Raw genomic sequence first — 27,965 nt, 5'->3', positions numbered from 1 at the left:
TCATATAAAAGTGATCTTCCCAAGGATTCATGCGCGTGTCCTTGTGCCAGTTACGGCTGAATCGCACTGTGTGACTAGACGAGACGGGTGTTTCGGCTCACATCTCACCATTAGCTTCAGTGTTGCAACCCGACTATAAAGCGCGCCTCCTAAGTGACATGCCCCCAGAGGGCACTCTATATAGGCAACTTGTAACGCTTCTGCAATGCGCAGAAGCGGATGTACACCAACCCTTTCTTCTCCTTTCGAGAGGGGAAATGTTCCGACAAGGTCGTCGTCATTGGTACATCATTCTCATTTTCGTCTCGAACAACAAACAACTCGTCATTACCCCCGCCTCCCGCAACACTTGGTAGCTCTCTCTGTCTCTCCCTCTCTCTCGTGCTGTATGCATGCACCCCGCGGTGTAGCGTATTGGAGACACGTGTGTAGGCATCCGTGGCAGGGAGCGGTCTCCATGACGTCGCTAGACCGAAGGTCGGTGACGGGATCGCAGGATGATCAGAGACGCGTCCCGAGAGGATGGAGAGGGTTGGGAAGCGGCGACGAAGGTGAGAGTAAGTCTGTCGGAAGAGCGAAACTGCCGTACCATCGCGGGAGAGTGAGAGAGAGTGCGCACTTTCGCGACGCGGGGGTGGTGGGTGGGAGCAGCGAGAGCGGGCACCTCACCTGCTCGCAACCCCCTCGAAACCCCTCTCCGCTCGGAATCTGGAGCATCCGAAGAAAGTGAAAACTCCTCCGAGCGCCGCCGTTCCGTCGCCGCAGGGGTCACGTGGTAGCGAGGATGGCTTCCTGTATATAAGGTCCCCGCAGTGCCCTCTCAGAGGTGCATCTTCCTTCCTAATCCTTCTCCGAGCGGTGTAGTGCTCCATCGGTCCACCGGTGCAACCGCAACTCAGCAACAGCGTGGGCTTAACCACAGCGCACACTCGACGGCTGCTCGGTTCCTCCGAGCAGCAACGCATCGCGAAAGAGACAGTGTTCAGTGGTGAGACGTTTGAGAGACTTCGGCGGCCCGCAAGAACCAGGAGCTCGGGATACAGGTAAGAACGAAGCTTGGCGCCGGAGACCTGTGCTGGGAAACCGTGCTCTCCCCCTACGCGGCTGCTTGTTTAGAGAGTCGACGACGGCTCTGCAACACCCGTGCCCTACGGTCCCTACCTGTTACTGCTGCTCCCCACGCTTCTTCGCCGGCTACATCCGCCTACCCCCCTGCAACGGCTAACCGGCGCTGCCCGCTGCGATGCTCTCCGCTCTGTGAATCCGTGGATACGCAACGATCCGCCGCTTCACTTGTATCATCCACTGGCCCGATCCTTTCTCTTTCCGTACCATGTACGCCGGAACGATAGCAGCATTAGCCGTTGAAGATATGCCGATAAGTTCGGGAAATCACGTGGGCTTCTCCCCATTGCGTGACTACGCGGAGCTGTGTATTCGAACCGAAGCTCCTTCTTTCATTTTTGATCTAGCGATTTCATGTAGAACCACACAACAGTGTTCCTTAAGTCTGCGCTCAGTTGTTGCACCGAACTAGCACCGATGTCAAAATCGGTGAGAAGCACTCTGCCCAGAAGCTCGCTACTCCATCTGTTGCTCGCTATGCAGTGAAGCCAGCTTGTTCGTTAACGTTTTCGCAAGTTGTCTCAGTGGGCAAATTTAACGTTGCGAAGCGCGAGAAAATAAAATTACCGCTGTTACAATGACTGAGCCTAAACAGAGCGCACTAACGGTAAATATCTACACTAGATGAGTAAAGTTGCAGTGATATTTCTCATTCTTTATTCTTGAAGTGTACGGCAATTATCTTAGCATTGCTCGCACGTGTTTCAAGATTAGCGCCACCGATAACATAACATGCAGTGCAATAAAGGCGCGTTAGATTAGTAACGCACTTTTCAGGGTCACTTGGTGCACGAGTACTTAGCTGAGTAGCGATGCAGTCAACGAACGAAAGATGGCAGAGACAGTGCTCAAAGTGGCTGTGTTTAGGGAAAGATCTCATAGGATGCTTGCTGCCGCTCGTTGGGCTCTAGGTGTATAAGCAGGTATCTAGTAGCATGTTGTTAATGTAAACTATTATGAATGGTTAGTTTACGAACACCTCTAACTGCATAACGAAAAAAAAATCCTTGAAACGCGGAAATTTTTACAGCACAGGGAACGCTAGCTCATCCACTGAAGCTGAAGGATGGGCATTAATGCAGTCACTTGCGAAGTTATACAATTTATCAGGGGCTACTGTGTTCGGATGCTGACCCGAAAGTCATGGGTTCGATTCCAGCCACGGTGGTCACATTTATGTGTAGGCGAAATGGCAGAGGCCCGAGTACTGGGCGATGTTAGTGCACGTTAAAGGACACCATATGGTCGAAATTTCCGAAGTCCTCCACTACGGCGTCTCTCATAATCATATCGTGGTTTCGAAACGTGATACCCGAAATTCATTACTGTTATTATTCTTATTAAGTTATACAATTAGTGTTGATGAGGCCACCTAGAAAGGCGCTGCTCAGATGAAGTTGGAATGGTCGTTCAAATAATCGGAGAGAAGGAATCTAAGCGCGCAGCTTCATAAACCGCCTTCACATGTGGACAGTCTTAGCGGCACAGTTGACAAGAGACGGGGTACATAGGCATCAGATGCTTGGTACGGGTCTGATATACGTGGTTAATGTGATAAGAGCATTAAAATATCATAGCGAAAGATCCATCACGCAAATGAATTTAGCTGGGTAACAGAGTTTTGATCAGTATGAAGCGTAGCACTATTTGGCTAGATTTGAGCCGACAAGAAATCATCTGTCCTCCGAGTGCAGGTGATTCTGTCAATCCCTCTCTCTTCTTCTCTTCTGTATCTATATTTACCCTTTCATCCCTTCAATATGGGCAAGCTAGCAAACTGGACGTGCGTCTGGTTAACCTCCCTGCCTTTTATTGCATCTCTCTCTCCATCGGCGAGTATAGGCCAGTAGGTTGATGCGGCTACGTTCCGCCACCAGCATCAGCAGTAGTCGCGCGCTCATCTCTATAGCCCTCCCTCGTTTACTTAATATTCTTGTCAGAAATCATAAAAAACTCCCGGTGCGCTGTTTCACGCACCTTCTTCAAGCATATCGCTCGAGCGCGTATCAAGGCACCCTTGAATACATCACGCGTGGTGAATATTTTGCGGGCCCACGCTTCTGCGGTCGCGTGGTCAGCGGAGCGTACGAGTGCTACGCCCAGAGAGCGAGTCGCTTTTGTCGGCGCGATACGGGCTGTCTCGATGTTGACCTTCGAAATAATCTTGCGATGTCGCATCCGGCTTTCAAGCGGGGATGCTATTTTCTTTTGCAAACGAGAGCATTTCGTTTACTGAATGAGTAGGCGCTGGTTGCCAAATGTAGCCATCCTTGCGAAATCTTTTTTTTTTCTCCCCGACACGTCGGATGTGTGCCGGTACCATACGCGCTGCACATGCGACACGTCGTCATGTTCTGTCGCCATGTATGCATTAACGTGTCGTCGTATGAATTAACCACGCCGGTTGCGAAGGAAAAACCCAATGGCGTCAAGCGGAAAAAAATTTCCGCCCCCCCCCCCCGCTAACCTTTTTTTTTTTGTTGGGCAAAAGGGAAAGGGAGAGAGGCGTATACCTGTTGAAATTACACAGCATAGTGCGAGTTTGTGATTAGTGAGGCAGCTGTTTAGATAAGAGCGCTTTCACGAATGCAGCAAGGGATTCAAAATTGCCATTCAAACTGCTCCCCTGGAGAATCAGCGGTAGGCTTTGCCGTTGTGCTTGAGTGTTGCACTAAGAAGCAACACGCCTTTCCTCTTCGGGCTTAATTGTTTCAACTCGTTATTACCTCTCGTTGGGACTAGTCGGGGAAAACAAGAATATCAGTTAGCATAGCAAATGAGCTAATACTTCTTTGGCTTAATTTCAATCACACACCATCGCGAATGGTCAAAATTGAAGTAATTCACTCCATACATTTGTCGTTTTTTTTTCGAAGCATCAAAACGCTTTCACAATCGAACAGTAAATGTTTTAGTAAATAGTGACATGAATTGATTGCTAGCCTGCTCACCTCCTTCCTTTAAACACCCTCGTTACTACGCTCACAGCGATGGTAATTAGTGGTACCATTGGGTAATTCATAAATGCAATTATTGATATCTTACAGTGTGCTAGAATGCACTGATGCCCACTTACGTGGGATTGACGAATGTTCCATATTTGGACTGCAGCATCTACGGCTGGTGACTTTTGTTCTAAAGCGAGTGTGAATATAGACATCCTACGGTCCTTGTGCGTGAGGAGCTTAAGTAAGTGACAAGTTGACAGCCAGCGCTCCGTGCGGCTACGGTGTGCCTTCTTCTCTGGTGCGTCGTCTCGCATTGTCAGTGTGGAAGCTAGAAAGCGACTCGGCCTACGTACTGTTCTGTGGAACAAATGAAAACGAGGAAAAAAATATTGTTGAAGCGAAAGAATCCATTTGTTCAACCTATTCATCTAAATATAAAATGTACAACTTTGGTTATAGCCCCGTTAACCTGGTTTTATACAAAGTCTGTTTAATATTAATTATATCTCGAAAATTCCTTTGCATGTGCTAGCTGCTTCGGTGCTAATTATTTAGTTAGTTGTTAACATAAGCAGTTTACTGAAATCAACGTTAAAAACAATAAGACATAAAGTTCCCAAATCAGTATTTTCGCGAAAAAGAGCATTTACCACATTTTTGATAACTGTGCCCGCCTGAAAGCAATAATTAGACGCAACTACATACCATACACACCAGTAAGGATTTTTGTAAAAACTGCGAAAGCCCTTAAGTAAAGGCAGCATCATTTTAGGGTAATTTTAAGCACTCGCTCTCAGAAAGTTTTCTCGTGCACAATTAAGAGACTAGACATTTTATGCAAAACATCTACATTATATACTAATTTATAGTGTTTCTTTTTGTTATTATACTGACGGAAATAATGAAAAATGTGCTCAGAGTACAACAGCACCTCTTCCTTTAAGCGCAACTTATTTAGTATAATCACTTCAGCGATTGTAGAGAATATTTGTTTCAGTATGGAAATTATGGTTTAGCTAGCGAGCTGCACAATTTTCAGCAGGTCACAAAAGAATTTCGCTGATACTTTGAGAGAAAAACAGAGAAACGGTGAAATAAAAATGAGCGTGGGTCATAGCGGTTAGCCGGAATTGAACCATCTGGTTTCCTACGCTGCATGCGGGGTAAGAAAAGATTGAAAGTAGCAAGGAGGAAAAAACAAGCCTAAACAAAAAAATAAAGTTTCGCATCCATTGAATCATCCATCGAAGAAGATAATCTCTGGCATCTAAACATTTCAAACAATTTGTGCCAGTGTGCTTCTGTTACATTAAGAGGTGGCAGATTGGGAGAAACTAGAATTCTGTTACCTTGCCGAGGTTGTAGCGATGGATTAAGAAACGTGACGACGACAGACAAACACGTGCGCCCATGTGCTCGCCTGTTGTTGTCCTTTCCCTGACTTTACGCTGTGAACCTCAGCCCGAAGATTACTTACATTCCTTTTCGCCCCGGTACCCTAGCCCCGGTGCGCATTCTCGTTTCTTTGGGATGGCGAGCAGTTCGGCATGCAACATCTGCATCCGCAAGGAGACGCTTGAGCATATTTAAAGCCACCGCCCAGCATACCCTGTCTGAACGTCGCATTATGGAAGCCAAGCTCTGTCACCTGGATACGCGGCTGCTTACAGAACAGAAGATTCTGGGACCTTGGCCAATGGTTTCGCATACGCGCAAAGCCACGGAATCACTCTTGTACTTCTTGAGGACCACTAGAATTCACGAGTTCTTGTGAAAGCACAGCGTGACACCATGTTGTGTAGTCTCGAGCTGACTGTTCATCCTCCTCTTTCTTCTACCTTTTCTTTTCTATCTCTTTCCTTTCTATCATTCTCCTTTCTCCCACCCCAAGTGTAGGGTAGCCAACCGAGCCAAGCTTGGTTAACCTCCCTGCTTTTACTCTCTATTTCCCTCTCTCTCACTCTCTCTCTTCGCCATGGATATTAGTCTACATAGTTACAGTTCTCGCCAATGCTAAACAAAAAAGTAAGGCTTCCAACTTATTAGGTTCGCCGAATGACCGAAATGAAGTGTCATTTCGGTCATTCGGTAATAAATAAATAAACAAATAAATAAATAAATAAATAAATAAATAAAATTTCTGCAATACAGCAGGTACCAGTAATAAGAGTCGGTAGTATCAAATACCACCAATCATTGCACAGCGACTCGCATGTATCCTTGTGCGTTCTCCTGAAACAGTTGACATTGCATCGGGTAAGACCTTGGATCCTTCGACTTGCGAAGCAACAAAGAAAATTTTACTAAAGCAGACAACAAATGGAGCGATGCTAGCGCAGCGTCATCGTTACCTTAGAAGACAGCCGAAACAAGAGTGGAGTATCAGAGCTGCCACCGCCGCAGTGCACTTCTTTCAGCACCACCACCGCAACATTTGATCAACCTGACTAGTCCGGGGTGCTACGCTTCGCGTAACCTCCACGCTTACGTGAATTGCCACCTCGCTCGCGTCTCGACTCAAACTTAGCTCCGCAGCTTTGAGTCGTGAACCGCTGTGCGACCTGAGATCACTCCGCTACCCATCTCTAGTTCAAACAGGAAGGTCCACATCTCTTGCGGAGGGACAGAACGAAACGGCGGCCAGCATGTGCATTCATCAAGGTACTTGTCAGGACCGTCTCGCGCTGAAGTTAACTCCTTTCGTTTACCTTCCTCACACCGGAACTCGGAAGGCAAGTGAGAGAACCGGCAAGACGATGGCATATAAGAGAAATAACACGTGGTTTAACAGGTGAAACGAGAGACAGACAGAAAAAAACGCTTCCACTTCTCGCGATGGCTTGTCCGCAAAAAAAAAAGGGGGGGGGGGGGGGTAGGGGGCTCCAGTGTTCCATCAACCGTTGTACCAAGCTGGAGAGGAAACAGCCAACTCCTTGTCAGTCGCCCTCGAGTGGCCTCCCGAGTGTTGTGTACACTGCCCCGGTTTGCCCGCGGGGCCACCTTCTTAGTAACAGCCCCAGCAGCAATAGCGGCTGCCGCAATGGGCGCTGGCGGCGCGCTACTCCAGAGGTGAAAGGCCTTCATCGTCAAAGCCATCTTGGCTGACACCTCGTTGGGAGGCGCGCGTATCTGCGCGTGCGTATTCGCGGCAACAACTGTCTGCACCAAAGCGTCGCTTCCCGCTTCGCGTGGCTAGCCTATTTCGGAACCGGTGCCGAAGACTGCGGTGGCCTCTGCCGCATAGCTCGCTCTCGTTACAATGGCGGCAATGTTTGAGTGACGTCTCGTAGGCGCATTGGAAAACAATGCACTCGGTGATGGGGGAATGCGGGTGACGACTGCCACAGCTTCTTTTAGCGTCGTCTTCGTCGTCGTCGTCGTCGTCTGCTTGTAAGCTGTCGCATAAATGTGCATTATGAAGCAGCACCAGCCTAGCTCGCTCCGAGAGAGCGTCAGTGCGCGACACTAATAGATGAGATGTCTGCACGCGTCCGAGAGATTGCGGTGCGACTGTCCTGATCTGCGCGGAGTCTGCCCTTTCTGCCTGCCACCAATAGCATACCACTGCTGTTTTCCCTGACAAAAAGCAGCAGAAGTGAAAGGAACGAGAAATGCACTGCCAAAGGCAGAGATGCAATCGCGCAGATGTCACTTCCGTGTGCGTTTGATAAAACATATCTTACGAAACAGCTGGCCCTGATTGCAGCTTACAGGTACCCTATAAATAGCAACTCTCGATTGCAATTGAGCCGAGTAATTTTGTACTTGTGAGTAAATTATTATTTTACAGCCTCCTAGCTATTGACTTCGAGTGGAGAAAGCTGAAAACTAAGATTACTCTTCCTGGTATCTTCCGCTATATTATCGATGCCAACAGGTCAGATCAAAGCCTTAAGTCGACTTTCTCGTATGTGAACGGCGTTATCAATACGATGTGTTCGCAGAAGCTAACAAATGGACTTTTTCAATAATTTAGACTGCATTATGATCAGTATTTGCAGCTAAACGAATGTTGGAAACATTATCTAAATTTAGCGGTGTCGTCTGCCAGCGACTGTGGAAAATTTCTTCCCCTTCCCTTGGTGCAGGGTAGCAAAAGAGGGGCTGCCCCGCCGCGGTGGTCTAGTGGCTAAGTACTCGGCTGCTGACCCGCAGGTTGCGGGATCAAATCCCGGCTGCGGCGGCTGCATTTCCGATGGAGGCGGAAATGTTGTAGGCCCGTGTCCTCAGATCTGGGTGCACGTTAAAGAACCCCAGGTGGTCGAAATTTCCGGAGCCCTCCACTACGGCGTCCCTCATAATCATATGGTGGTTTTGGGACGTTAAACCCCCCAGATCAATCAATCAGCAAACGAGAGGCTAAATTCTTGATAACCTTCCTGCCTTTCTCTCAATTTATTCTCTCCCTCAGTAGAAAATTCAAAAGCACTTTGCCACTACTCTGTCCTCATTACGTTTTTTGTTAGTTTAAGGACAGACAGACTAACACACAGACAGACAGACAGACAGACAGACAGACAGACAGACAGACAGACAGACAGACAGACAGACAGACAGACAGACAGTCAGATAGATAGATAGATAGATAGATAGATAGATAGATAGATAGATAGATAGATAGATAGATAGATAGATAGATAGATAGATAGATAGATAGATAGATAGATAGATAGATAGATAGATAGATAGATAGATAGATAGATAGATAGATAGATAGATAGATAGATAGATAGATAGATAGATAGATAGATAGATAGATAGATAGATAGATATGTTCAAGGCTTCAAGTAACGCACATCGCGAACACGCTAATCTGCAAATGCTATCACATAGCAGCTAGGCGAAATGCGAAAGAACCTGTGACATATCATGGCGGTAGTAATGAGACCTTCCGCTACTGCAGTCTCTTGCGAAAGAAAAGTGAGCTCTACGGAGAGGAAAGGAACCGGAAAACAGCGGATGGTGACACCCGGAGAGCTTCATCGGGGTGGCGGTATTGGGCGACACCGACAGTGAGCGATGACTGCTCCATCAACGACTCTCGGTGCCAGGGGTTCTCGCAGGTCATCCCGCACTTTCACGCGCGTCGTCGCAACAGTATTTGCGTTGAGCCTGGCGTCGTGTCTCCAGCATGGCGCGACACGTAGCGCGTTCTCAATATCAAGGAGTACATTGTCGCCTGCTGCACCGGCATTCAGCCACATTTCACCTCAGTAGCTAGTTGGCTGCAGCACATTAGTGCCCGGGCGTTTCATGCCGCCAACTTACTGCGATGTGTAGTGCCACCCCGATCGATTTAAGCATCGTACTGCCGTAGCACCGCCCCGAAGCCCACTCTTACCTACTCTAATCGATATGCCGCGTGAGGTGGATATCCCATAAAAAAATAAAGAAAAACTGAGCCAGATCTGGGTACTCGATCCCTCCGCCTTTGAATCCGGTGGTCTCCGGTCGGCACTGGGAATCAAACCCGGTACCTCCCACATTGGAAGCAGACGCTCAGTCATAGTGATACCGCTGCGTTGTACGCAATGATCCAAAATCGGCACAAAGAGTGATGAGGGGGATGGTCAAATGCAACCTGCTCCCCACGCGAGATAGCGAATATCCTTTAGAAGATGAATATCAACTACACTGCAAACTCTCAGGCGCGTTCTCTCTCCCCTGTTCTGACTCTTTTCCTCTAGTACGCGTCCACTGTGCAGGGTCAAAGAGTACACCAAAACGTGCCCTAATTATACGCAGACGACTCTTGTTGTACAGTTTACAAACACCTTGTAGCGCCGGCGGCTGTACATTGCGCGAGAAGTTCCTTCGGCCATGGATACTGCCTTTGATCAGACACCTTTATTTCTATACTAGTTAGTACATACTTGTGTGTACTACTGTGTATCAATGATATCTTTCATGTATCGCGGTTTGCACTTTCAGTAGCAAGGCGTGTCAGTGTAGTTTAAAGAACACCAGATGGTTAAAATTCCCTGAGCCCTCCACTACGGCGTCTTTTATAATTATATCGTTGTTTTGGGACGTAAAACTTCAGACATTATTTTATATAATAATAAGTAGTTACAGGATAGTCAAAGCAATTTTTCTCAGCACTAACAACACACCGTTTTACGTAACTGTGCAACGTAAATGTGCACTTCAAAGCTCCCCAGTATGGAACACAATGTTGCCACAACGCTGAAACAACTTTCCAATATTGAACCAAAGTTGTGTGAAAATTTGGTTGTACAAGCGGTATAAGCGGCCGCGTAGGCCTATCTAATTGATGAGAAGTTTTTATAACATAATCTTCATTTTAGCGCCGAAGTAGCTGATAGGTCGACTACATTAAACTGCTCTACTACTCCGGTGTCTTCTATTCACGGTCGCTTTTGATGATTTTACCTTTTGACCACTCATTCCGTTTTCAATGGCCACCTGCCCTCTGCGACGAAGCGGAAGGGTCTGCTTCCAATTTAGGTCAACGTCTGGTTCATCTTTTTTTAATATTTAACCTTGCGGCGGAGGAGCAGCACGGGGTAAAAATAGCCCACGATGAACCATCACGCACAACCGTTAAGAGTCAATAGAGAGCGCTTGACGCTCAGATGCAGACACACACGTCAAGTAACAAGTAGACTGATGACTTGCGCCGAACCGGCTACTCCGAAGGGTTACCCTTTGGCACTCATCTTTTTTCTTTCCATGCCAGACAAAATTTTCCTCGAGAGATATATCGATTCACGAATCTTTCATTGCAAGCAACAGGATGCGATCGCTACACGTTCATGCACGATCATAAGAGAACCCCCCGCAAGAATTTAAGCATGGAAGATGTAACAAAAACAGGCATATAAATATATAGAAGCGAGTTTAAGTGGTGTCTATATTCAGAACGCTTCCCAAGTGCTCAAAGAGGTAGAATAAGATATAATGACAAACCGAAGTATCCGTACGATCTCAAAAAGGAGCAGATATATATAGATCGGTCATATACTTCATCTAGTCTGAAGGTTGGCGACTTTTCTATTCACCTTGATTTTGTGTTTCCTTAAGCTTGCATTCCTCTGCAACTACCTTAACGCCAGTTGACTTCTAACGTCATTTTTTTTTCACTTACTCACTCTCTTTATTTCTTGCGCGCGCTGAAGGGGTTCACTGCTGAGCATGTATCACCTAAAGATTATAAATTTGATTTTGATTGATATGTGGGGTTTAACGTCCCAAAACCACCATGTGGTTATGAGGGACGCCGTAGTGGAGGGCTCTGGAAATTTAAAGATTATAAATTTAGCAGATGTGATTATCGCGCGTGATAGGAAACGCCAGCGCTCGCACGGCGCACGAAAGAGTACGACTTGAACACTCCTGATGAGCCGATGCATGGCAACGTTCGAGTGAGACTGACATGCCAACGTTCAATAGTTCGTTATATCTAGCAATCTAAACTTGTCACTAACAAATGCTTGCAATGGACAGCTGAGTCGTTCGTCACCAAGTAGCATAGCGTCACAATAAGTTCACGTAGCTAAGGAAACTATAGTGCTTTCAGGGAGATTTTGCGTGCGAATATCTTCAGCGGGAGAAAGAGAACAATCCTTTGGCGTGAGATTGTACGTAACAACGGCGTGCTCAAACATTATCAAACTTGCGTTTTCTAATGTTCTTTTCTCTGTTCTCTCATTTCAGGATGAGGTCCTTGCTAGTCCTCCTCGTAATCGGTACGTATCTTGTCAGCATTCAAAAGAAATACCAACTGCGCTTACACTTGGGTGAGGTGTACTTCGCGAGTCTATTGTTAAGATCGCTTGATTTTCACGCGTTCTTGGTGAAGCTGGAACATTGATTAAGCAGACAGGGAACAGGATAAAGATAGAAAAATTACGCGCATAATAAATAATGGTTTCATACAACCTAGTGAAGGTGACTACTCGGCTTTTAATTGTGTTGCGACTGCAATAAAATTAACGGTTCATGAGCGATAGAAATTGAAGCTGTAATTGCTGGCGTACAACCACCGAAGTGTCTATTTTTGCAGTTCAGTGGTTGTGTTGTCTGTATTTCTATGCAGTCTGTATTATGACCTTGTCCTCACAAAATATTTCAGAGCTACACAAACAGTTAAAGCTTCGTAACGGATTTTAGCAAGCTTCAGCAGAAAGCGTTCCAGAAAGAAGTCTTCAAGACCGCGCAGTTGCCGCTTTCTTTACATGATGCACTGTTTTAAAAAAATTTTAGTATACTTCAGATAATGTTCGTTAAAATACTTGTGAAGAGAGGTTATCGTAACTGTTCACAAAACGGTTTGATTTTAGTAAGATCCTTATTTCATATATTCTTTTTTTGCCTTCCTTTTTTTTTCAGAAGCTGTGTTCCTCGCCGGCACCAGTGCAAGGGTGAGTGGGTATTCCCTGCAAGTCTCACTGTACCCGATAAGTAATATGCCATGTTGCCCCACTCAATCCACCGTAGCGGGATCGATTACAGTTAAGACTGCCAAATTGGTGCGGAGTGCATTGCATGCAGGGGGTGTAAGTCCAGACGCTCGATATTATTCGGCATTTCTGGCAGTCGCATATTCGCTTTGTCACTCGCGACCATTGAATATTAAATACTTTACGCAACCGTTGCTTGCGCAACCTGTACAAGGTGTCCCTGCCATATAATGCTCACAGCTGGTCAGAAGCTTACACTTGGAGATACCGAGCTGGCTTCACATTTTCCTGCTCTCGCTGTTTGAGGAAATGTATACAGAGGAAAAGAACAAAAATGAAAGATTTTTTTTATGCTGCTGCAGACATCTCCTTAAATAAAAAAAACATAGCGAGCATATACCCTTTTGAATAGCGACGTTATGCAGACCAGTAACCTCACAGTATAACCAGAGCAAGTGTTACTGAACTGGTTACAACGCGAATAACAGTGAAGCAACGAGGTCGAAAGCTGCACGACTGCCGGTATACACAACTCAAGGTTAACAGCCAGCTATAAAAAATCTCGGCTATACGTTAGCTTCACCTACATTCCTTGAACGACTTTGGTCGTTAGCGTTTTTTGTTTTTGTTTTTTGACGTTTGAGGATGTTGGTTATAGGAATACGTATACACGCAATTCTATTGTAAGTTATAGTTTTGTGTCATGTATATAGCCTTCTATGTAAAGAGCACCAAATAAAAGCAGATTATTGCTTGATGCAGTCAGTACGACGACGAATAAGAGATATTTTCCTCGGTTATTTAGCGAGTAATGTACGTTCTGGAACATTTCGTTGTAGTTGTGCGTACCTGAAAACGTTCGCAATATCAGCTAATATATTTAGTAACAGAACACAGCCACGAAAAGCGATGAATGTTTACCGCATAAAGGCAGGTTCCAGATAACAACACTCGAACATCCTGTCAACATGTATCTTGTGCGGAACTAGCAGATTTTTTTTTTTTTGACTATGACGATTTCCGTACAGATACTCTAGAAAGAACGTGCAGTCACCCTCCCCCCTCTCTCCGTACACAAGTCGCTTTTGCAGGTATATATTTGTCCATGCTTTACTTAGCCTAACCCCCATATTCTAGAACGTCCCTTCACTCAACGCGTGACCTTCACTTGAGAAAGCCGATGGGAGCGCCATCTCTAAGAACGGCAAGTCAATGCATATCAGGGATAATCTGCTGCGATTCTTGAGTAGAACAGCGTCGTTTTCGGCCGAGCAGTAGCGCACTGCTCAACTCTGTCAAGTGAAGCCGGGTGAAAGTCGAGTCGAGGAGTTTTTGTGAATACGGGGGTACGTGTCTATATGTCGCTAACATTTAGAGACGATGCCGTCGGTCTGCGGCATTGCTATAGCACGGTTGTCGCTAAAGGTAATTTAGTCAGTTATTCAGCAAGAATGTGCTTGAATGCAGCGGGTTCGTTAAACAACGCTCACCAGAGATATATTACAACGCCGTAATGTAACCTTGGAAACTATCAGCTGGCCCTGAATAAAACAGCAATACGATAAAGACAGCGAAAGTATGTACCTCTTTGTGTGAAAGACTTCACAAGCTCTGTAAGTAGTAAATCGTAATAAGTTTAAAGTGAAAGTACGGTCGCGCTCAGTTGCGCAAATATCACCCATGGCTCCAACTATAGTCTTTACTTACCCAACAACACTGTTCTCACTCTAGGGGACGGTCCTAGCTAAGAAAAATCTAATCTATTTCTGGAAGCCAAGGCAATTGGAAGCCATGCGCAATCTTAGAACTCGTAAGGCTTCGAGCTCCCGTGTTGCAAATTATAGTGAGTGCTACTGTTCATCTGCTTGGCTTAATCCGTGAAGGCGTGTATGTAAGCACGAATTGTTCCGACATTCATCTTTCCTTCCACGGCTTAGCGTTATGCTTCCACAGGTTACCGCTGGTGTGGTTTGAGAAGAGAATGTGCCCCTGTTGCACCCTCCAGCTTACGCCCATGGCGATCAGTTGGCCGCGGAACATTTACATCAATGCGCGAAGCGTTGGAAGGGTAACGGAGGGGCCAAATTATTCGACAGTTTTGTCTCTTCACCGTTGAGGAGAAGGACATAGGAAAAGCAGTTTGTCACCGATGAAGATAGTATAAATAAAAGTGACGTATAAACGGCGGCGAGGAACGAACAATTAAGTCTGACTACTGCAAGAAAACCGTGCCGCTTCCTCGGCGCAGGGCACTTCCCACGCAAGCGCGTACGGACGGCGTTCTGATCCCACGTTTACGGCCTCCGCGTTCATGCATACAAAGTGCGTCGCAGGAGTTGCTCTTTTTTTACGCGTTTTCCCTCGCCGCAAGCACAACAGCGCGCATCCTGTGCCATTCAGAGGTGACTGCGCGAGCGTAGACGCGCACGATCATACCGCGTGTTTTGTTTGGCTTTTTTTTACTTCCTTTTCCGAGATTGTCCCGGCTCTGTCCGTCGCTGTGTGCTTCCCAGTAGCGCGAAAGAAGCGTCGCGCAGCTTACGTCGGGTCGCTTAGAGAGACAGTCTTTTTTTATTAAAGCAACCTGGCGCTAATCATTGTGGTCCAGCCGGTGTCCTCACATCAGTCAACTAGCAAGAGAGTGAGGGCGATCCAGTTGTAAAGCTGTGGGCCCTGGAGGTAATTCGGAGATGAATTGTGGCTCTGCGCTGTTAAACGCTAGGGTCGAGCTCTGATTAGGCGCTGTTTCAGTCGGCGGCACTTTTCGTTACATTTAAAAAAAGGTGTCCGCCATTGGTGGCTGCAGGTACGGAAGATTCCTCGTGCGCGCCTCCGAATAGATCATTTGATTGAGTGATTCATGGAAGGAGGGAAGAAGGCACCTAATTTCTGTCTGCCTCTTGGGCGGCACGGTGCAGTGCCTAGAATAGATTAGCGAGTTTGCCATTGAATGGCCCGTGCCTTACCGCCGTGTGCAGAGAGTGCGCGCGCTTTCCCGCAGGACTGCTGCGAGGTCGGTTTGCCTCGGCAGCGACCGGAGGTCATTCCGAAATCTCGCCGGTCAAGATGCGAAAAATGAGCGAGCCGACGTCCGCTGGCTGTGAACGCCACCGCGAGGGGCTAAGTTTAGAACTAGATTCTTCTATACTTTCCCTCGTTCTCTTTCGGGACCTCAACCGGTCCCTTTTCTGAAAGCCACCTCGGCATTCATTCGTGGTCAGGTCCAGTTTCTGCACGCTCAACTACAAGACGTGGCGGTCACCGCTAGTGCTGTGTTGCTGCTGCCTTGTCCACACCTGCCGGAATAATTCTGTGCAGCATAAGAGGCCAGTGTATGCGGGAAGTTTTCGTAAAGTTACGCGCATGTACAATAACGGGGCTAAAGCGAGCAAGAAAAAAAAAATGGTACCTTGACTTCCGTACTCAGGGGGTTCTATGGCATAATCATGTATACCACTCTGAATTTTATTTAACAAATCCCCTAGATCAACATGATCATCATCTGCCATATCTATACCTCCTGCGGGATGTTCCACCGACTCCTAGTTAGTCATAGACTTCCGTCAAAGCACTCCGTACTATATGTCTAAAGTTTTCCTGAAGTCGTCACAGTGTATGTAGTCACTTATCACTCTACATTGTAATCTCGCTCTCCTAGGTACACGTTACTGATACTTAGACGCACTCAGTGTTCGGGAACATGACTTATTCAAGTCACATTTTTTTTCTAGTTGTTTCAACTGTAGTACCGTTGGCACCTTGCTCGCTCTTCTCCTGTTTCGTAAGGTTACGTATTTATCTTATCTCAATTCATTTGCTCATTAGCGATCCTTAGCTTCATCGCCAAATGGTCTATATGGTAAATAGTTCACTTTGTCTACGTTTCACATTTACTGATTGACACCACTCGTGGTGTTAATCCCGGTGTTGTACACCACCAGTACTCTCAGCGTCCAGAGCGATATATACAGCACCCGACCCGCCCTAACTCGTACCTCATCCTCCGAAACTGCATCATCATACTACAGGCAGCAGGCCTTTCGCTATCTTTCCTGCAAAGCATCCTTGTCGGATACACCTCTCCACTCAAAAGTGACCCAGCAAGGAAACAGAGATGATTCGCCGGAGATCGTCCACTGCTGCAGTCGGTGATCGACGAAATCTACATCGTTTCAAGGTGCAATGTGTGGTGCTCTTCTGGAGGCGGTCAGGTGCGCCCTCTGTCTGTGTTGTGTCTTTCGCTTTCGACAGAGCACCCGTCCGCCGGCCTTCCTTCCTTTCACGTGTTCATGTTTAGTCAATCGGCTTTTTTTTCTGTTTTGTTATCTTGTCGGTTCCCCTCTCCCATCTTGTCGCTTCTTTCTTCTTCTCTTTAGACCATCGCTGCTACCTAGACCACCTGTTTCGCCCATTGTTCGCCGGGAATAAGGTCACGATGCGTCGTCGACGGGAGACTGACGTCGCCGTTGGCCCGGTCACCGTGTGTGGTGACTACAGCTACGAGAACGTTGCTTTTCCGACGTCTTCTTCGGGTTTACTTTTTAGCTGTTGTTTTTTCAGGCAGCACGCGCTCACCGGTACTTTCTCCCCTCCTTCTGGGCTGTTGAAGCGGCAGTTCCTAAAGAGACAGAAGTTGTAGCTCCTACGGCATTTTCGGGGCTTGTTTTACAACCTCCTTATCCCCCCACCCTTGCCTGTATTGTCTCAAAGAACGTTAACAAAAAACGAACGGAGGAGAGGGCGGTGGCTTGAGTGAAACAGAAACTAAAGAGGTTCGGCTATTCTGACTATCGCGAGGAACGTCACCTTAGTGTACTTGTCGAGAAGTCGCGTGCTCTTTCGAAGACGCCCGGAGAGCGTCGGTAAATACGCACACCTCCTTAAGCGGATGCCTCAATCTCTCCCTTGTTCGTCTCCATCGCTTCTTTGTCATCGTTATTTAATTATCTGCCTTCACTCTCCCTTGTCGTATACCGTGTTTGACTGTCCTAGTGCCGACAGGCATCTGCTCGCCTTTTCCAATCCTCTGTCGCGGTGATTTCCGCAAAAGCACCTTTGTTACATGTTTTTTTATTGTTTTTGTCATTCCGTGTCTCCTGCGGGCCTCGCCCTTGTTTTTGAAGGGGCCTCTACGACGCAAACTCGAAGGAAAACAGACGATGCCGACAGGCCCGCGACGTCATTCCCGGAAGAGAACGACGTATTGGATGAAATGAACAAAAAAAGAGGCGATAGTCACTCTCTCCTACCTGTCATCAGTGAGTCGTGAGTCCTGTTCAGCTGTGCACCTGCTGGTACCTTTATATCGAACACGAGTAAAATGGTCTCGGTAATAGCGTAATGAAGCACACAAACGTCGAGGTCGCTTAAGAAGTTGAAGAGGCTAGTGAGGGCACCCACTGCGATTAGTATTATGCATCATGCTGTGGAAAGTTAGCAATCCTTTTTTCTTTTCTCGCTCTCTCTCTCTTTTCAGGTGTGAGCGTCAGTCTAACGTTGCGTCAGCCCAATGAGTGCTATAGCATTCACTGTAAAAACAAATCAGAAGGAAAATTAAGGGCCCTGTTTTCGATGCCCACCCTTAGAAGCTATCACTTTTTTCGGTATATCGCATATCGGTGGAATGATGTTGAGGGTTTTGTATGTGTGCGTTCTTGCCCTAATCACGGTAGCCCAAGTCTATTCGGCAAAAATAAAAGTGCTCCTTCTTCCTCGTTCATTTCACGACACTTCCAAAAATTAGACTAAAATAATAAGAGCCCTAAAAAGTTATTTAGGTTATCGTATATGAATCTCAAGCAGTTCAATGAAATTTCTGACTTCAACTTTAACGCATACATTGTGTGTTGAAATCAGCTATACTGTACAAAGCAGGGAGCTGGGTTTAACAACGTGGCACTCATGCAAGCTAGACCACAGCATGCGCGTCCGCTGACAGCAGTTGATCCAAGCGTGCTCGCTCAGTAGGCACTGATGAACTGGTATCTTAACTACGGTTGTTCTGTAGGTATGAGAACACCGAGACAAACTACGATAGTGTTTGCACAATCCTGTGGTTGTATTACATGAGTGTACGAGATCGTTGTGTACATATACAACAACGGAAACAGCTACTGCACGAACAATTTCACTCGTCACAAAGAGTCACCATATCAACACCAGTGAGTGCTGCACGTAACTGACGGGACGCCACCACGGAAAAAAAAAAAGAAAAGCCCTGAGGCGGACACTTTATCAGCTTCGTTTTATCGTCTTGTTGAGCGATCGTCAGTGTAGCCGCTACAACGGCGGGATCCCGGTGCAGTCGTAACCTTTGGCCACTGGAACTGCCCGTAAACTCGATTAAGGACGAAGAGCTGGACCTTGCAGCCGAATTTCGTTTCTTCCTCGTCCGTATAAAGGTTGTAGTACAATGGTTCTGATCAAGACATCGACGAAAACACCACATCTTATTTGCGGTGAGCTCGTTCTGCTGGCACCGCGTTCTCGCTTCTGCTGGAAGACCTCATTGATACGCCAAGATCGGCAGTACGAGGCCTTGGACTGTGCGCAATCTGCACCCATAGTGAACCACACACAGAAAACATACCCAGTCAGAAAAAAATTTTCTACGTGTGATTATAATTTTAACATCCGAGTGTAGGGTAGCAGCGATTTGAAGAGAGGTCACTCTGGTGTACTGCTAGCTGATTAGCTGACTTATTAAGAGAACTAGTTGCTGGGCTAATTGGTTGTTAATGCTAAATTGCAGAGTGTAAATTTAGCACTGGCCGTATCAGTTCATATACTGGCACTTTCTGTAGCCCGTGGGGGTGCTCATAAGCACGAAACATTCAAATTTAGGTTATCTGAATTTAGGTCGTCCAACGCTCTTCTCTGAGCTTTGAACCACCAATCGCAAGTCTATGAAGTAATTTTGTGATTTTCTATGTTCTCTTAAGTACATCTAAATGCGCTGCAGCGCAAAGCCACTTTGAATTTCATTTACACTTGAACGCGGCCGCCTCATAAGGAGTTCGAACCCGCTACCTCGTGATTCGTAATCAGTTTCGCTAGCACCACCTGAAGAAAGACTTAGTGGACGCACGCCTTAAGTTCGCGTCCTTTCAGCAGCCGCCAGTGGACATGTAGCGAGCAAAGTCCGCATCATATAAGGAACCGGAACTTTGATCCGCTTTGTAATCGCGCACACGTTCTTTGACTCTGACGAACAACCGCATTGAGAACGTACCACCGTCCTCACGACATCTGCCGCGTGTATCGTGAAAACCAGCACAAGGCAAGGCCGAAGGCCTCGTCAGGCGAAGCAATGAATGCGTGCACGCGGTTTGGTCGTGTTATATACATACGCGGCTTCGGATCGCATATGTGACGCCCACATCATCTCTGCAAGAACATTCAGAGTATCTTGTCACAGCAAGGACAACGCCGATCGAGCGACTCCGCTTAATCTGCCTGTGCACTACGTTCCACTGACGGACAGCGTTCTTGTATGTATAGCTATCCCGCTGGTATGCGCTATATGCACGCTTGCGTGACAGCGGCATTGAGAATCTCTTTAGCATTGAGTTTATTCTTCGTTTTCTTTTAACGACAAAGCGGAGCTATCACGGCCAATAGGGCAACCGAACCTTTCTCAGGGGCGCAAATGACAGTCTTTGTCTGCATTGCCGCGCTCAGCGGCAGAACTCGCACGCCTGCTAGTTTGGCATTGTCTTCGTTATGAAACGTCCTATAGAACACTGCGAACTGTCAGCGCGGTTCCTTGAGTAAGCCCTGCACTATGAAAGCTAACCAAATTGCGTTATTTCATACTATGAAAATAATCACGTACATGAGGTTTTCGTATACGTTTACCTATCTTACGTCTTTATGTGCAAACTGGGGAAGATGTAGGAAACATTTTGGGACGTTAAACCCCACAAATCAATCAGATGTAGGAAACAAAAAGAAAACGTGAGACGAAAGTCAAAATAATGTTTATGGTGTCTCTGCTATTGACTGTATGCTTCCCTATGTGCAATTCTATTCCCTGGTCTTAATATGTGCAGAAATAGGGCCTGAACTGTAGAAAATTGGGTGCAGTATTTCCGATGGGGGGACCATATCTTCAAGCGATGAAGACTAGAATTATGCAGTAACAATCGATAGTATGTCAGTGTCTAAGAATGGATTCGTTAGCAACAGACGCAGATAAACAAAAAAAGATAAGAAGTGTCGTAGTGTCATGCGACTGCCAGTGACGCCACAACAAAAACTAACTTTCGATTGGCATGACGCTCTGAGAGCTAACGTGAGTGTATTATTAAATTTCTTTTTTTTTTCGCAACACGATACAACGTGCAGACCAGCTGGAAATCGTGCGTCTCGCTTACATCATATATGCATCGGAGGAAGCCCTTCTTTTCTGTGGAACGTTTTTCGCGCTCCATGAAGTTTCCTTCAGGATACAGAGGGGAAAAAAAACGAGCTCCTCTTCATGAGCTGCCTCTTTTGCCTCTTCCAAATATGTGGACACTTCTTTTCGCGGTTGGTGCCAGAAAAAAAAAGAACCAAAGGTAAAAGATGTGTGCCCATTTTCTTGACCGCTCTCAAACAGTCACACCTTTCCTGGATGCTTTATTTACCTGCCTCCGTAACGTGTGTCATTCTCGAGAAACGCTCTGGCAGGGACGAGCCTGTCAGGCAGCGAATGCCTACCGTACGCGGCGATTCCGGTCACGCACGAAGTGAGGGAGCCACGGCGACCTTTGAAGAAACCCGCTCGTAGTACATCGCTCGTGCTGGCGGTGGCTCGTGCCCCGATCTGAGGGCACAGGCTTCCTACACACACCGTTTGCACGTCTATCTGCTGTACGTCCGCGCTGCAAAGCGCTTCGCGTACGCTTCGCTTCCTTCTTTGCTCAACCGTCGTTGCTCGTGGAACCTATTCCGGCACGCCGTCGATCGTCGGCTCGCTTATGCATTATTAATCGGTATACGGACGGGCCCACGACAACGAAGGCATAAAAAACCGTGTATGTGATTCAGCGAGGTGATTCTTTTCTCTTCTTTTTTTGCTTTCTGCATACAAAAGAAGCACCCGGTGAGCGTCATTAACCCAGAGGATTATAGCTTGAACTCCTCACAATCAGTCACCACACACAAAAGAGCAACTTCCGATCGGCATTCCATCAACGTTCAGACCTTTGATTACCGAGGAAGCTCAGCAGGAAAATAGCAGAGCGGATGTCTGACGCAATGGAACTTTACGGCATACTTCCGCATGCTGCATGCACAATTTCTTGTCGCCGCCAGCTTAACTTTGAATTAGGCTTTCACGTTCCTTTCTTTCTACTGCGCAGCGGCTGCCCGGCGGTTACGGCGGGGCTGACGAGCTCCTTAACCAAATTTCCGGCTCGACCACACCCATTCCGGGCGACTATGGAGACGAGCGTGACTACTCATCCGGAGACCTGCCGGGGCCCCATGGAGGAGGTGATGGTGGTTTACCCAATGGTGGTTACGGTCATGATAAGCCAGGAGGCTTCGGTGACACCACAGGACCGGATGGCCATGGCTTCGGACACACTCCCACTAATGGTCACATCGGACACGGTGCTGACATTAAGGCGCCTCACCATACCAGCGCACCACACCACACGAGCGCTCCGCACTTAACAGGAGAACCTCACCACACCGGAGCACCTCATCACACTGGAGGTCCTCACGCCGGAGGGCTTCATCACACAGGAGGGCCTCTGACCGATAGACCCCATCATACTGGCGGGCCACACGCTGGTGGCCTCCACCACACTGTTGGACCTTTCCCCGAAGGACCTCATCACACTGATGGGCCTCACGGTGCAGACCTTCACCATACCGGTGGCCCTCTCACAGATGGCCCTCACCATACTGGTGGACCACATGCCGGTGGCCTTCATCACAGTGGAGGACCATTCACCGATGGACTTCACCATACTGGAGCGCCACACGCTGGCGACCTTCACCACACCGGAGGACCGCTAACTGATGGATATCACCACACTGGTGGGCCACACGCTGGTGGTCCTCACCACACCGGAGGGCCCCATACTGATGGAGCTCACTACACCGGAGCTCCTCACCACACTGGAGGAGTGGCGCACCACACAGGTGGACCTCTTCACTCTGGAGATCTCGTTCAGACTGGAGGTCCTCACCATACTGGTGGAACCAGTGCTCCGCACCACACGGTCGGCCCTCATCACGGAACGGGAGCGCACCACGGTACTGGCCCGCATCACGTGACATCCGGACCTTACGGACACGGCGGCGACGACGACACGACCGGCACTACAGCGTATCCAGGCAGCGGTCACACTGGTCATGCTCCAATCACGGTTGGTGGTGATCACACGGGTGATCGCTTCGAGCCATTTAAGGCTACCGGAACTCCGTCGGCTCACGGACACCATGCTGGTCACGGAGTGCACCACCCTGGTCACAGACCTGCTCCCGCCTACACGCCACCCGTGCCAGGACACACGGGACCGACTGTCGGTGGTGGTGCCGGACATGATACGACTTTCGAACCTTTGAAGACGACCGGGCCCGGCTCGGAAGACCATCCAGGTGGACCAGCTGGACCCGAAGGACCAGGCTTCGGTGTGAACGGAGTCACGAGCGGGCCCACCGACGCACCAAGCCATGGAGGACCAGGTGTAACTCCGTCACATGGTTTCACAGGGCAGCCGCATGCTGGACATGCTAGTGGACATGGCGGTGTCACTGGTTTCGCACCTACGGATGCTCCCGACTACGACCTACCGAAGATTCCGACACTTCCTCCTGCAGGACCCAACGGTTTACCAAACGGCTTCCCGAACGGTGGTCCGCACGGTGGTCCTCACGCCGGTCAGCAAGACGTTGGTGGTGCTCCGCATGACGATGGACAGTACCACGGAGATGACGGCAGTGATGGCCAAGATGGCCAGTCCTGGCCAGCTATCAGAGGAACACCTGGTCAAGACTACCCTGCCTACAGTGCCATTCCCCGCACGGGATTCAGCTGTGGAGAACAGCAGTATGCTGGGTACTACGGTGACATGGACGCACAGTGCCAAGTAAGTAAAGTGTATCTCAGCGAGTTCACTTAACAATAAGGTGGGAGAGTTACGCATTTTTTTTACTGTCATTAGGCGCTGGAATTGATTGCAAGTCTACTTTCATTGGTTTCATTGTATTTTACTATTCACCTTCAATATATATACATATATATATATAAGAATAGCTAACACTTTTCGTTTCTCGGCCATGGTGCGGTAAGTGGAGTGGAACGTATGCGGAAGCACATCTATGCAACGTTGTACGGTGTTAACGATTAACAACTAATAAATAATAGGAGTTCCCATCCTTCAATGTCCGTGAATAGCATTGTGAAGTTCTGACGCAAAATGAAATGCGATTTGACTGCTCAAACTGTGTGAGCCGTTGTATTCGCGTTTTCTTGAGCATTCTTTGTGTACAACAAGGTAAAGGAGATTTCAATAAGATTAGGTACTCTGTATATTCACCTGCATGATCTATCAGTTAAAGTGTTAAAAAGTGCACAATAGCAGCAAGAATAAAGGAAGATGTTCCTGTTTCGTTGAAGGCTTACGCCCCGCCGTGGTGGTCTAGTGGCTAAGGTACTCGGCTGCTGACCCGCAGGGCGCGGGTTCGTATCCCGGCTGCGGCGGCTGCATTTCCGATGGAGGCGGAAATGTTGTAGGCCTGTGTACTCAGATTTGGGTGCACGTTAAAGAACCCCAGGTGGTCGAAATTTCCGGAGCCCTCCACTACGGCGTCTCTCATAATCATCAGTGGTTTTGGGACGTTAAACCCCACATATCAATCAATCAATCAATCGTTGAAGGCATACTTGAAGGTTACAGATAGAAACAGTCTTTAAAAAGTGTTTTCTATAGCTTAAAAAGGCCCTGAAACACTTTTTCAAGTAACCATGGAGTGAATTCACTGTAAGAGCTTATTGTCTCGCAAATTCAACACTGCAAAAAAAATTTAAGAATCTGTCCAGTGCGAGTGGAGTTACAAAGGTTTGTCGCATGCTGCGATTGCATTCTCTCTTCTCTCGTCCCGACAAGAGCGCTGGAAGCTAAGCAGGGAGGGATGGCAGGGCCACGGAAAAACGTCACGCGCGCTTTGCGACCTCGAGCACTTTCTTTTTTTCTTTTTTTTTTTGAATGTGCGGTTTTTTTTTTCAATGTGATTGCGCTCGCACGCATGGACAAGTAGCGGCCTCCCGCGGCGACCTCTGTAGCGAGCGAGCGCGCCATGTTCAAATCAGCCAATGGCTGATAGATGGGTCGTTGACGCGTGATTTTTGGACATATAAGGTGATTTGTCGAGAGAAGAGCAATTTTTGGCCGACTTTGATAATTTGTGACGTCCAGGCAGCGTGCTGTGCTATAATATTTCGCTCGCGTGTTGTCGAGAGCTTCTACTACCGATAGGCAGCGTTTCCTGACCATGCTCAAAAAATGTTGCAGGGCCCCTTTAAGGTTAGTGTCGGTGTGAAAGGTAGAACGTACTTCTTAAGGAACTGCCAACATTCTGTTGGCATCTGCGAATATGTATCCATTGATCAGTTTCATTTGGCGCTGTGTACAGCTACTGCCATGTTGTAAAAAAAACGTCCGCCTATTCGCAGGTCTTCCACATTTGTCAAGAAGACGGCCGACACGACGCGTTCCTGTGCCCCAACGGCACCGTTTTCAACCAGAGGTTCTTCGTGTGTGATTGGTGGTACAACTTCGAGTGTGACGAAACGCCCTCTTTGTATCACCTCAACTCCCAGCTTTACGTCGGACCTGATGGCGCCGGCCCTGCGGGAGGTGCCCCGGGAAGCATCTATGGCGCGGCGGAACCACAGCAGCAAGGCCCTGGCGTGACCCCGGGACACCTAGGCCCACATACAACTGGTGGATTACCAGCAACCACCCCTTCCGGATCATTCACAGGAGCTCCTGGGGCTCCCCACACTGGTCCCACCCACCACGGTCCGGGACACATCGGAGTGCTTCCTAATGGACACGTCCCGAATGGTGGCTTCGGTGGTCACGCGGGACCTGCTCACGGTGGCCCCACGGACGAAGCTCCCGGATATGGCACCAATGGTCACACTGGTGGCCTCACCCACGGGGGCCCTGGCGCGACGGGCGTCCCTCACGCAGGAGTAGACCACACTGGTCCCGCGCACCACGCTGGTGCTGAATTCGACGGACCAGCGACGCACACTGGTACCACTCACACGACGCACAGCGTTCCCGGATTCGGTCAAGCCGGCGCGCACCACACTGGTCCGACGCACACGACGCTCGGAGGTCCGGCTGGTCCCAACGGTCTGGACCACAGCGGTCCTACACACGGAGACCTCGGACACGGCGGACCACACCACGGAGGCACCGCGGGTTCAGACTTCACGGGCCCCACAACTCACGGAGGGCCGCAGCCCCACGGAGGAATCACGGGGCCAGCTACTCACGGCGGGCCGCACCACGGGGGCACCACCGGTCCCGCTCACCACGGTGGACCGACGCATGGTGGTCCCGGTTCTGCTGATCTGACCGACAGTGACGAGGACGACTACGGCGACGCCGGCAGGCCCGGATACGGTGGTGGCGGAGGAGGCCATCGAGGTGGCAAGCACGGCGCGGGCTTCGGTACGACAGCGGCTGATTATGCGACGGGTGGAGATGACTACGTCAACGGTGACGGCCCGGCCCATCACGGCGGTCACACTGCCGCACCAGACCTGCCATCCCCGCACCACAACGGAAACGGCGACAGCAACGGAAACGGCAACGGCGGAGCGGACAACGAACAGCTCAAGTACCCCAGCTACTAATAAGACGATAGCAACGCTCCAATCACAGCTTCTCTCTTGTCTCGCTCCAGTTCTCTCTTCCTCGTCTTAGAATCGAGCGGATCTGTAAGATACCAATCCATGCGTGTTGTTTGGCCATATTCGGCGAGTGCCGGTGACTGTGCGCGCGTGAGTGTGAGTGCTTCGGCGGAGGCGTGTTGTATCACTCGTCGCCTCCGGGAGTGGTTGTGTTCATCGCGATGAGAATGCGTGCAACATATTTGTTACTTTGTTACAATGTATATTATAGCAAGGAGGAAGATATAGTAGATATAACATATACTATACTTGGGTAGCCGAGGAGTTCATCACGCGTTTGTCGGCGAGTTGGACGTCTTGGTTGGGTGGCTTTTTTTTTCTCGCGACCTCTTTCTCGTCTTCTTCAGTCTTATACCGTCCGACAGGCTTGAGAGATCTTTAGAAATACACGATATTTTGTAATTTATCATTCTAGTCCTCTTTGCTATAATATGCACTCCAAGTTGAAATAAAAACGATTGTTTTGTTAAACGCATGAGTCGTCTCGTTCTTGCGACTTGCGTTTTTTTGCCCTTGCTTCGAGCATCGAGAGCAGACGCACACGTCGCATCAGCCTGCTTCGCGTGTGCAGAACGCATCCGCTGCGTGGAGTGATCCATGTTGTCTGGGGAGTAGGTTGTTTCAAATGTGATGGTAATACCCTTAGGTGTACGCACAAGAGGAAGGGGGGGGGGGAAGCACCACCTCCTAAGTATCTAATGGGGGTGCACAGTCTGTCACATGCTTTTACTCATTCGGACCCTTTCGCTATTGTTAAGGGTGTAGGTTATAGACATGTAGTTTTTGGCGAGAAGGGTGGCTGGGTACCTCTGAAGTTGTACTCTGAGAACTATTTACTCCTCTTTCCCCCTTTCCTCAATAAAGAGCCCGTTGTACGGTAAATACAAAAACACCGTACTGACGTAATAGGCACGTAGCTTTTCAAGTTTCCGAAAAATGACCCCTATTGCACATTTTAACGATGTAATAATGTTTCCGTAGCCAATATATATATATAGGCAGCTTGCGTGGCCAATAATTTAAGAAGACGGTGTGCTGACCGCGGTGGCACCGTAATAATATCCGGGGTTTATCGTCCCAAACCACGATATGATTTCGAAAACGCCATATAGTGGAAGGCTCCGGAAATTTCGACCACCTGGGGTTCTTTAACGCGCACCTAAATGTATACGTACACAAACCACAAACACTTTCGTCTTCTTCGAAAATGCAGCTGCCGCAACTCAGCGGCAACTGGATTCGACTCCGCGACCTTCGCGTTAGTAGTCTAGCGCCATATCCACTACACCAGCACTGCAGGGCTCGGCGGTGATTCCGTGCACACTATACTGTAAACTGGTGTTGCTTGAGCACCTTCCCTGGTAGCACCGATGTTAATGAGCTGATGTACGTGACACACAATGCGCACTCCATGAACTTATGTCGCCACAACCTGGGACGTCGCATTGGGATCATGTGCACAAGAGCTGCAAAGGACAGTACGTGTATGATTATACCATTTCCATCGGAAATTTGTCTCTAGGCTCTACCTACTTCATTCTTGCT

The 27,965-nt window shown here is 48.3% G+C and overlaps 1 protein-coding gene across 1 annotated transcript; it reads left to right on the top strand.

Moving 5' to 3' along the window:
* The first annotated feature begins 829 nt into the window (after positions 1-829).
* On the top strand, positions 830-26,891 carry LOC119174391 (uncharacterized). Its single transcript, XM_075895715.1, has 5 exons — positions 830-1,043; positions 11,751-11,782; positions 12,426-12,457; positions 21,841-23,580; positions 25,167-26,891. Exons 2-5 carry the CDS (start codon positions 11,752-11,754, stop codon positions 26,361-26,363), a joined length of 3,000 nt encoding a protein of 999 aa, XP_075751830.1. The 5' UTR covers positions 830-1,043; position 11,751; the 3' UTR covers positions 26,364-26,891.
* Positions 26,892-27,965: the final 1,074 nt, after the last annotated feature.

This window comes from Rhipicephalus microplus, chromosome 5 (genome assembly GCF_043290135.1).
Source record: "Rhipicephalus microplus isolate Deutch F79 chromosome 5, USDA_Rmic, whole genome shotgun sequence".
NCBI classification, from domain to species: Eukaryota; Metazoa; Arthropoda; class Arachnida; order Ixodida; family Ixodidae; genus Rhipicephalus; species Rhipicephalus microplus.
This window is presented reverse-complemented; position numbering and strand designations above follow the sequence as displayed.

Bases quoted from the DNA above. Each gene is read 5' to 3' on its own strand.
- LOC119174391 (XM_075895715.1), top strand. From the start codon at position 11,752: ATGAGGTCCTTGCTAGTCCTCCTCGTAATCG. The intron at 11,783-12,425 runs GTACGTATCTTG...TTTTTTTTTCAG, and splicing joins GCTAGTCCTCCTCGTAATCG to AAGCTGTGTTCCTCGCCGGC. The intron at 23,581-25,166 runs GTAAGTAAAGTG...GCCTATTCGCAG, and splicing joins ACATGGACGCACAGTGCCAA to GTCTTCCACATTTGTCAAGA.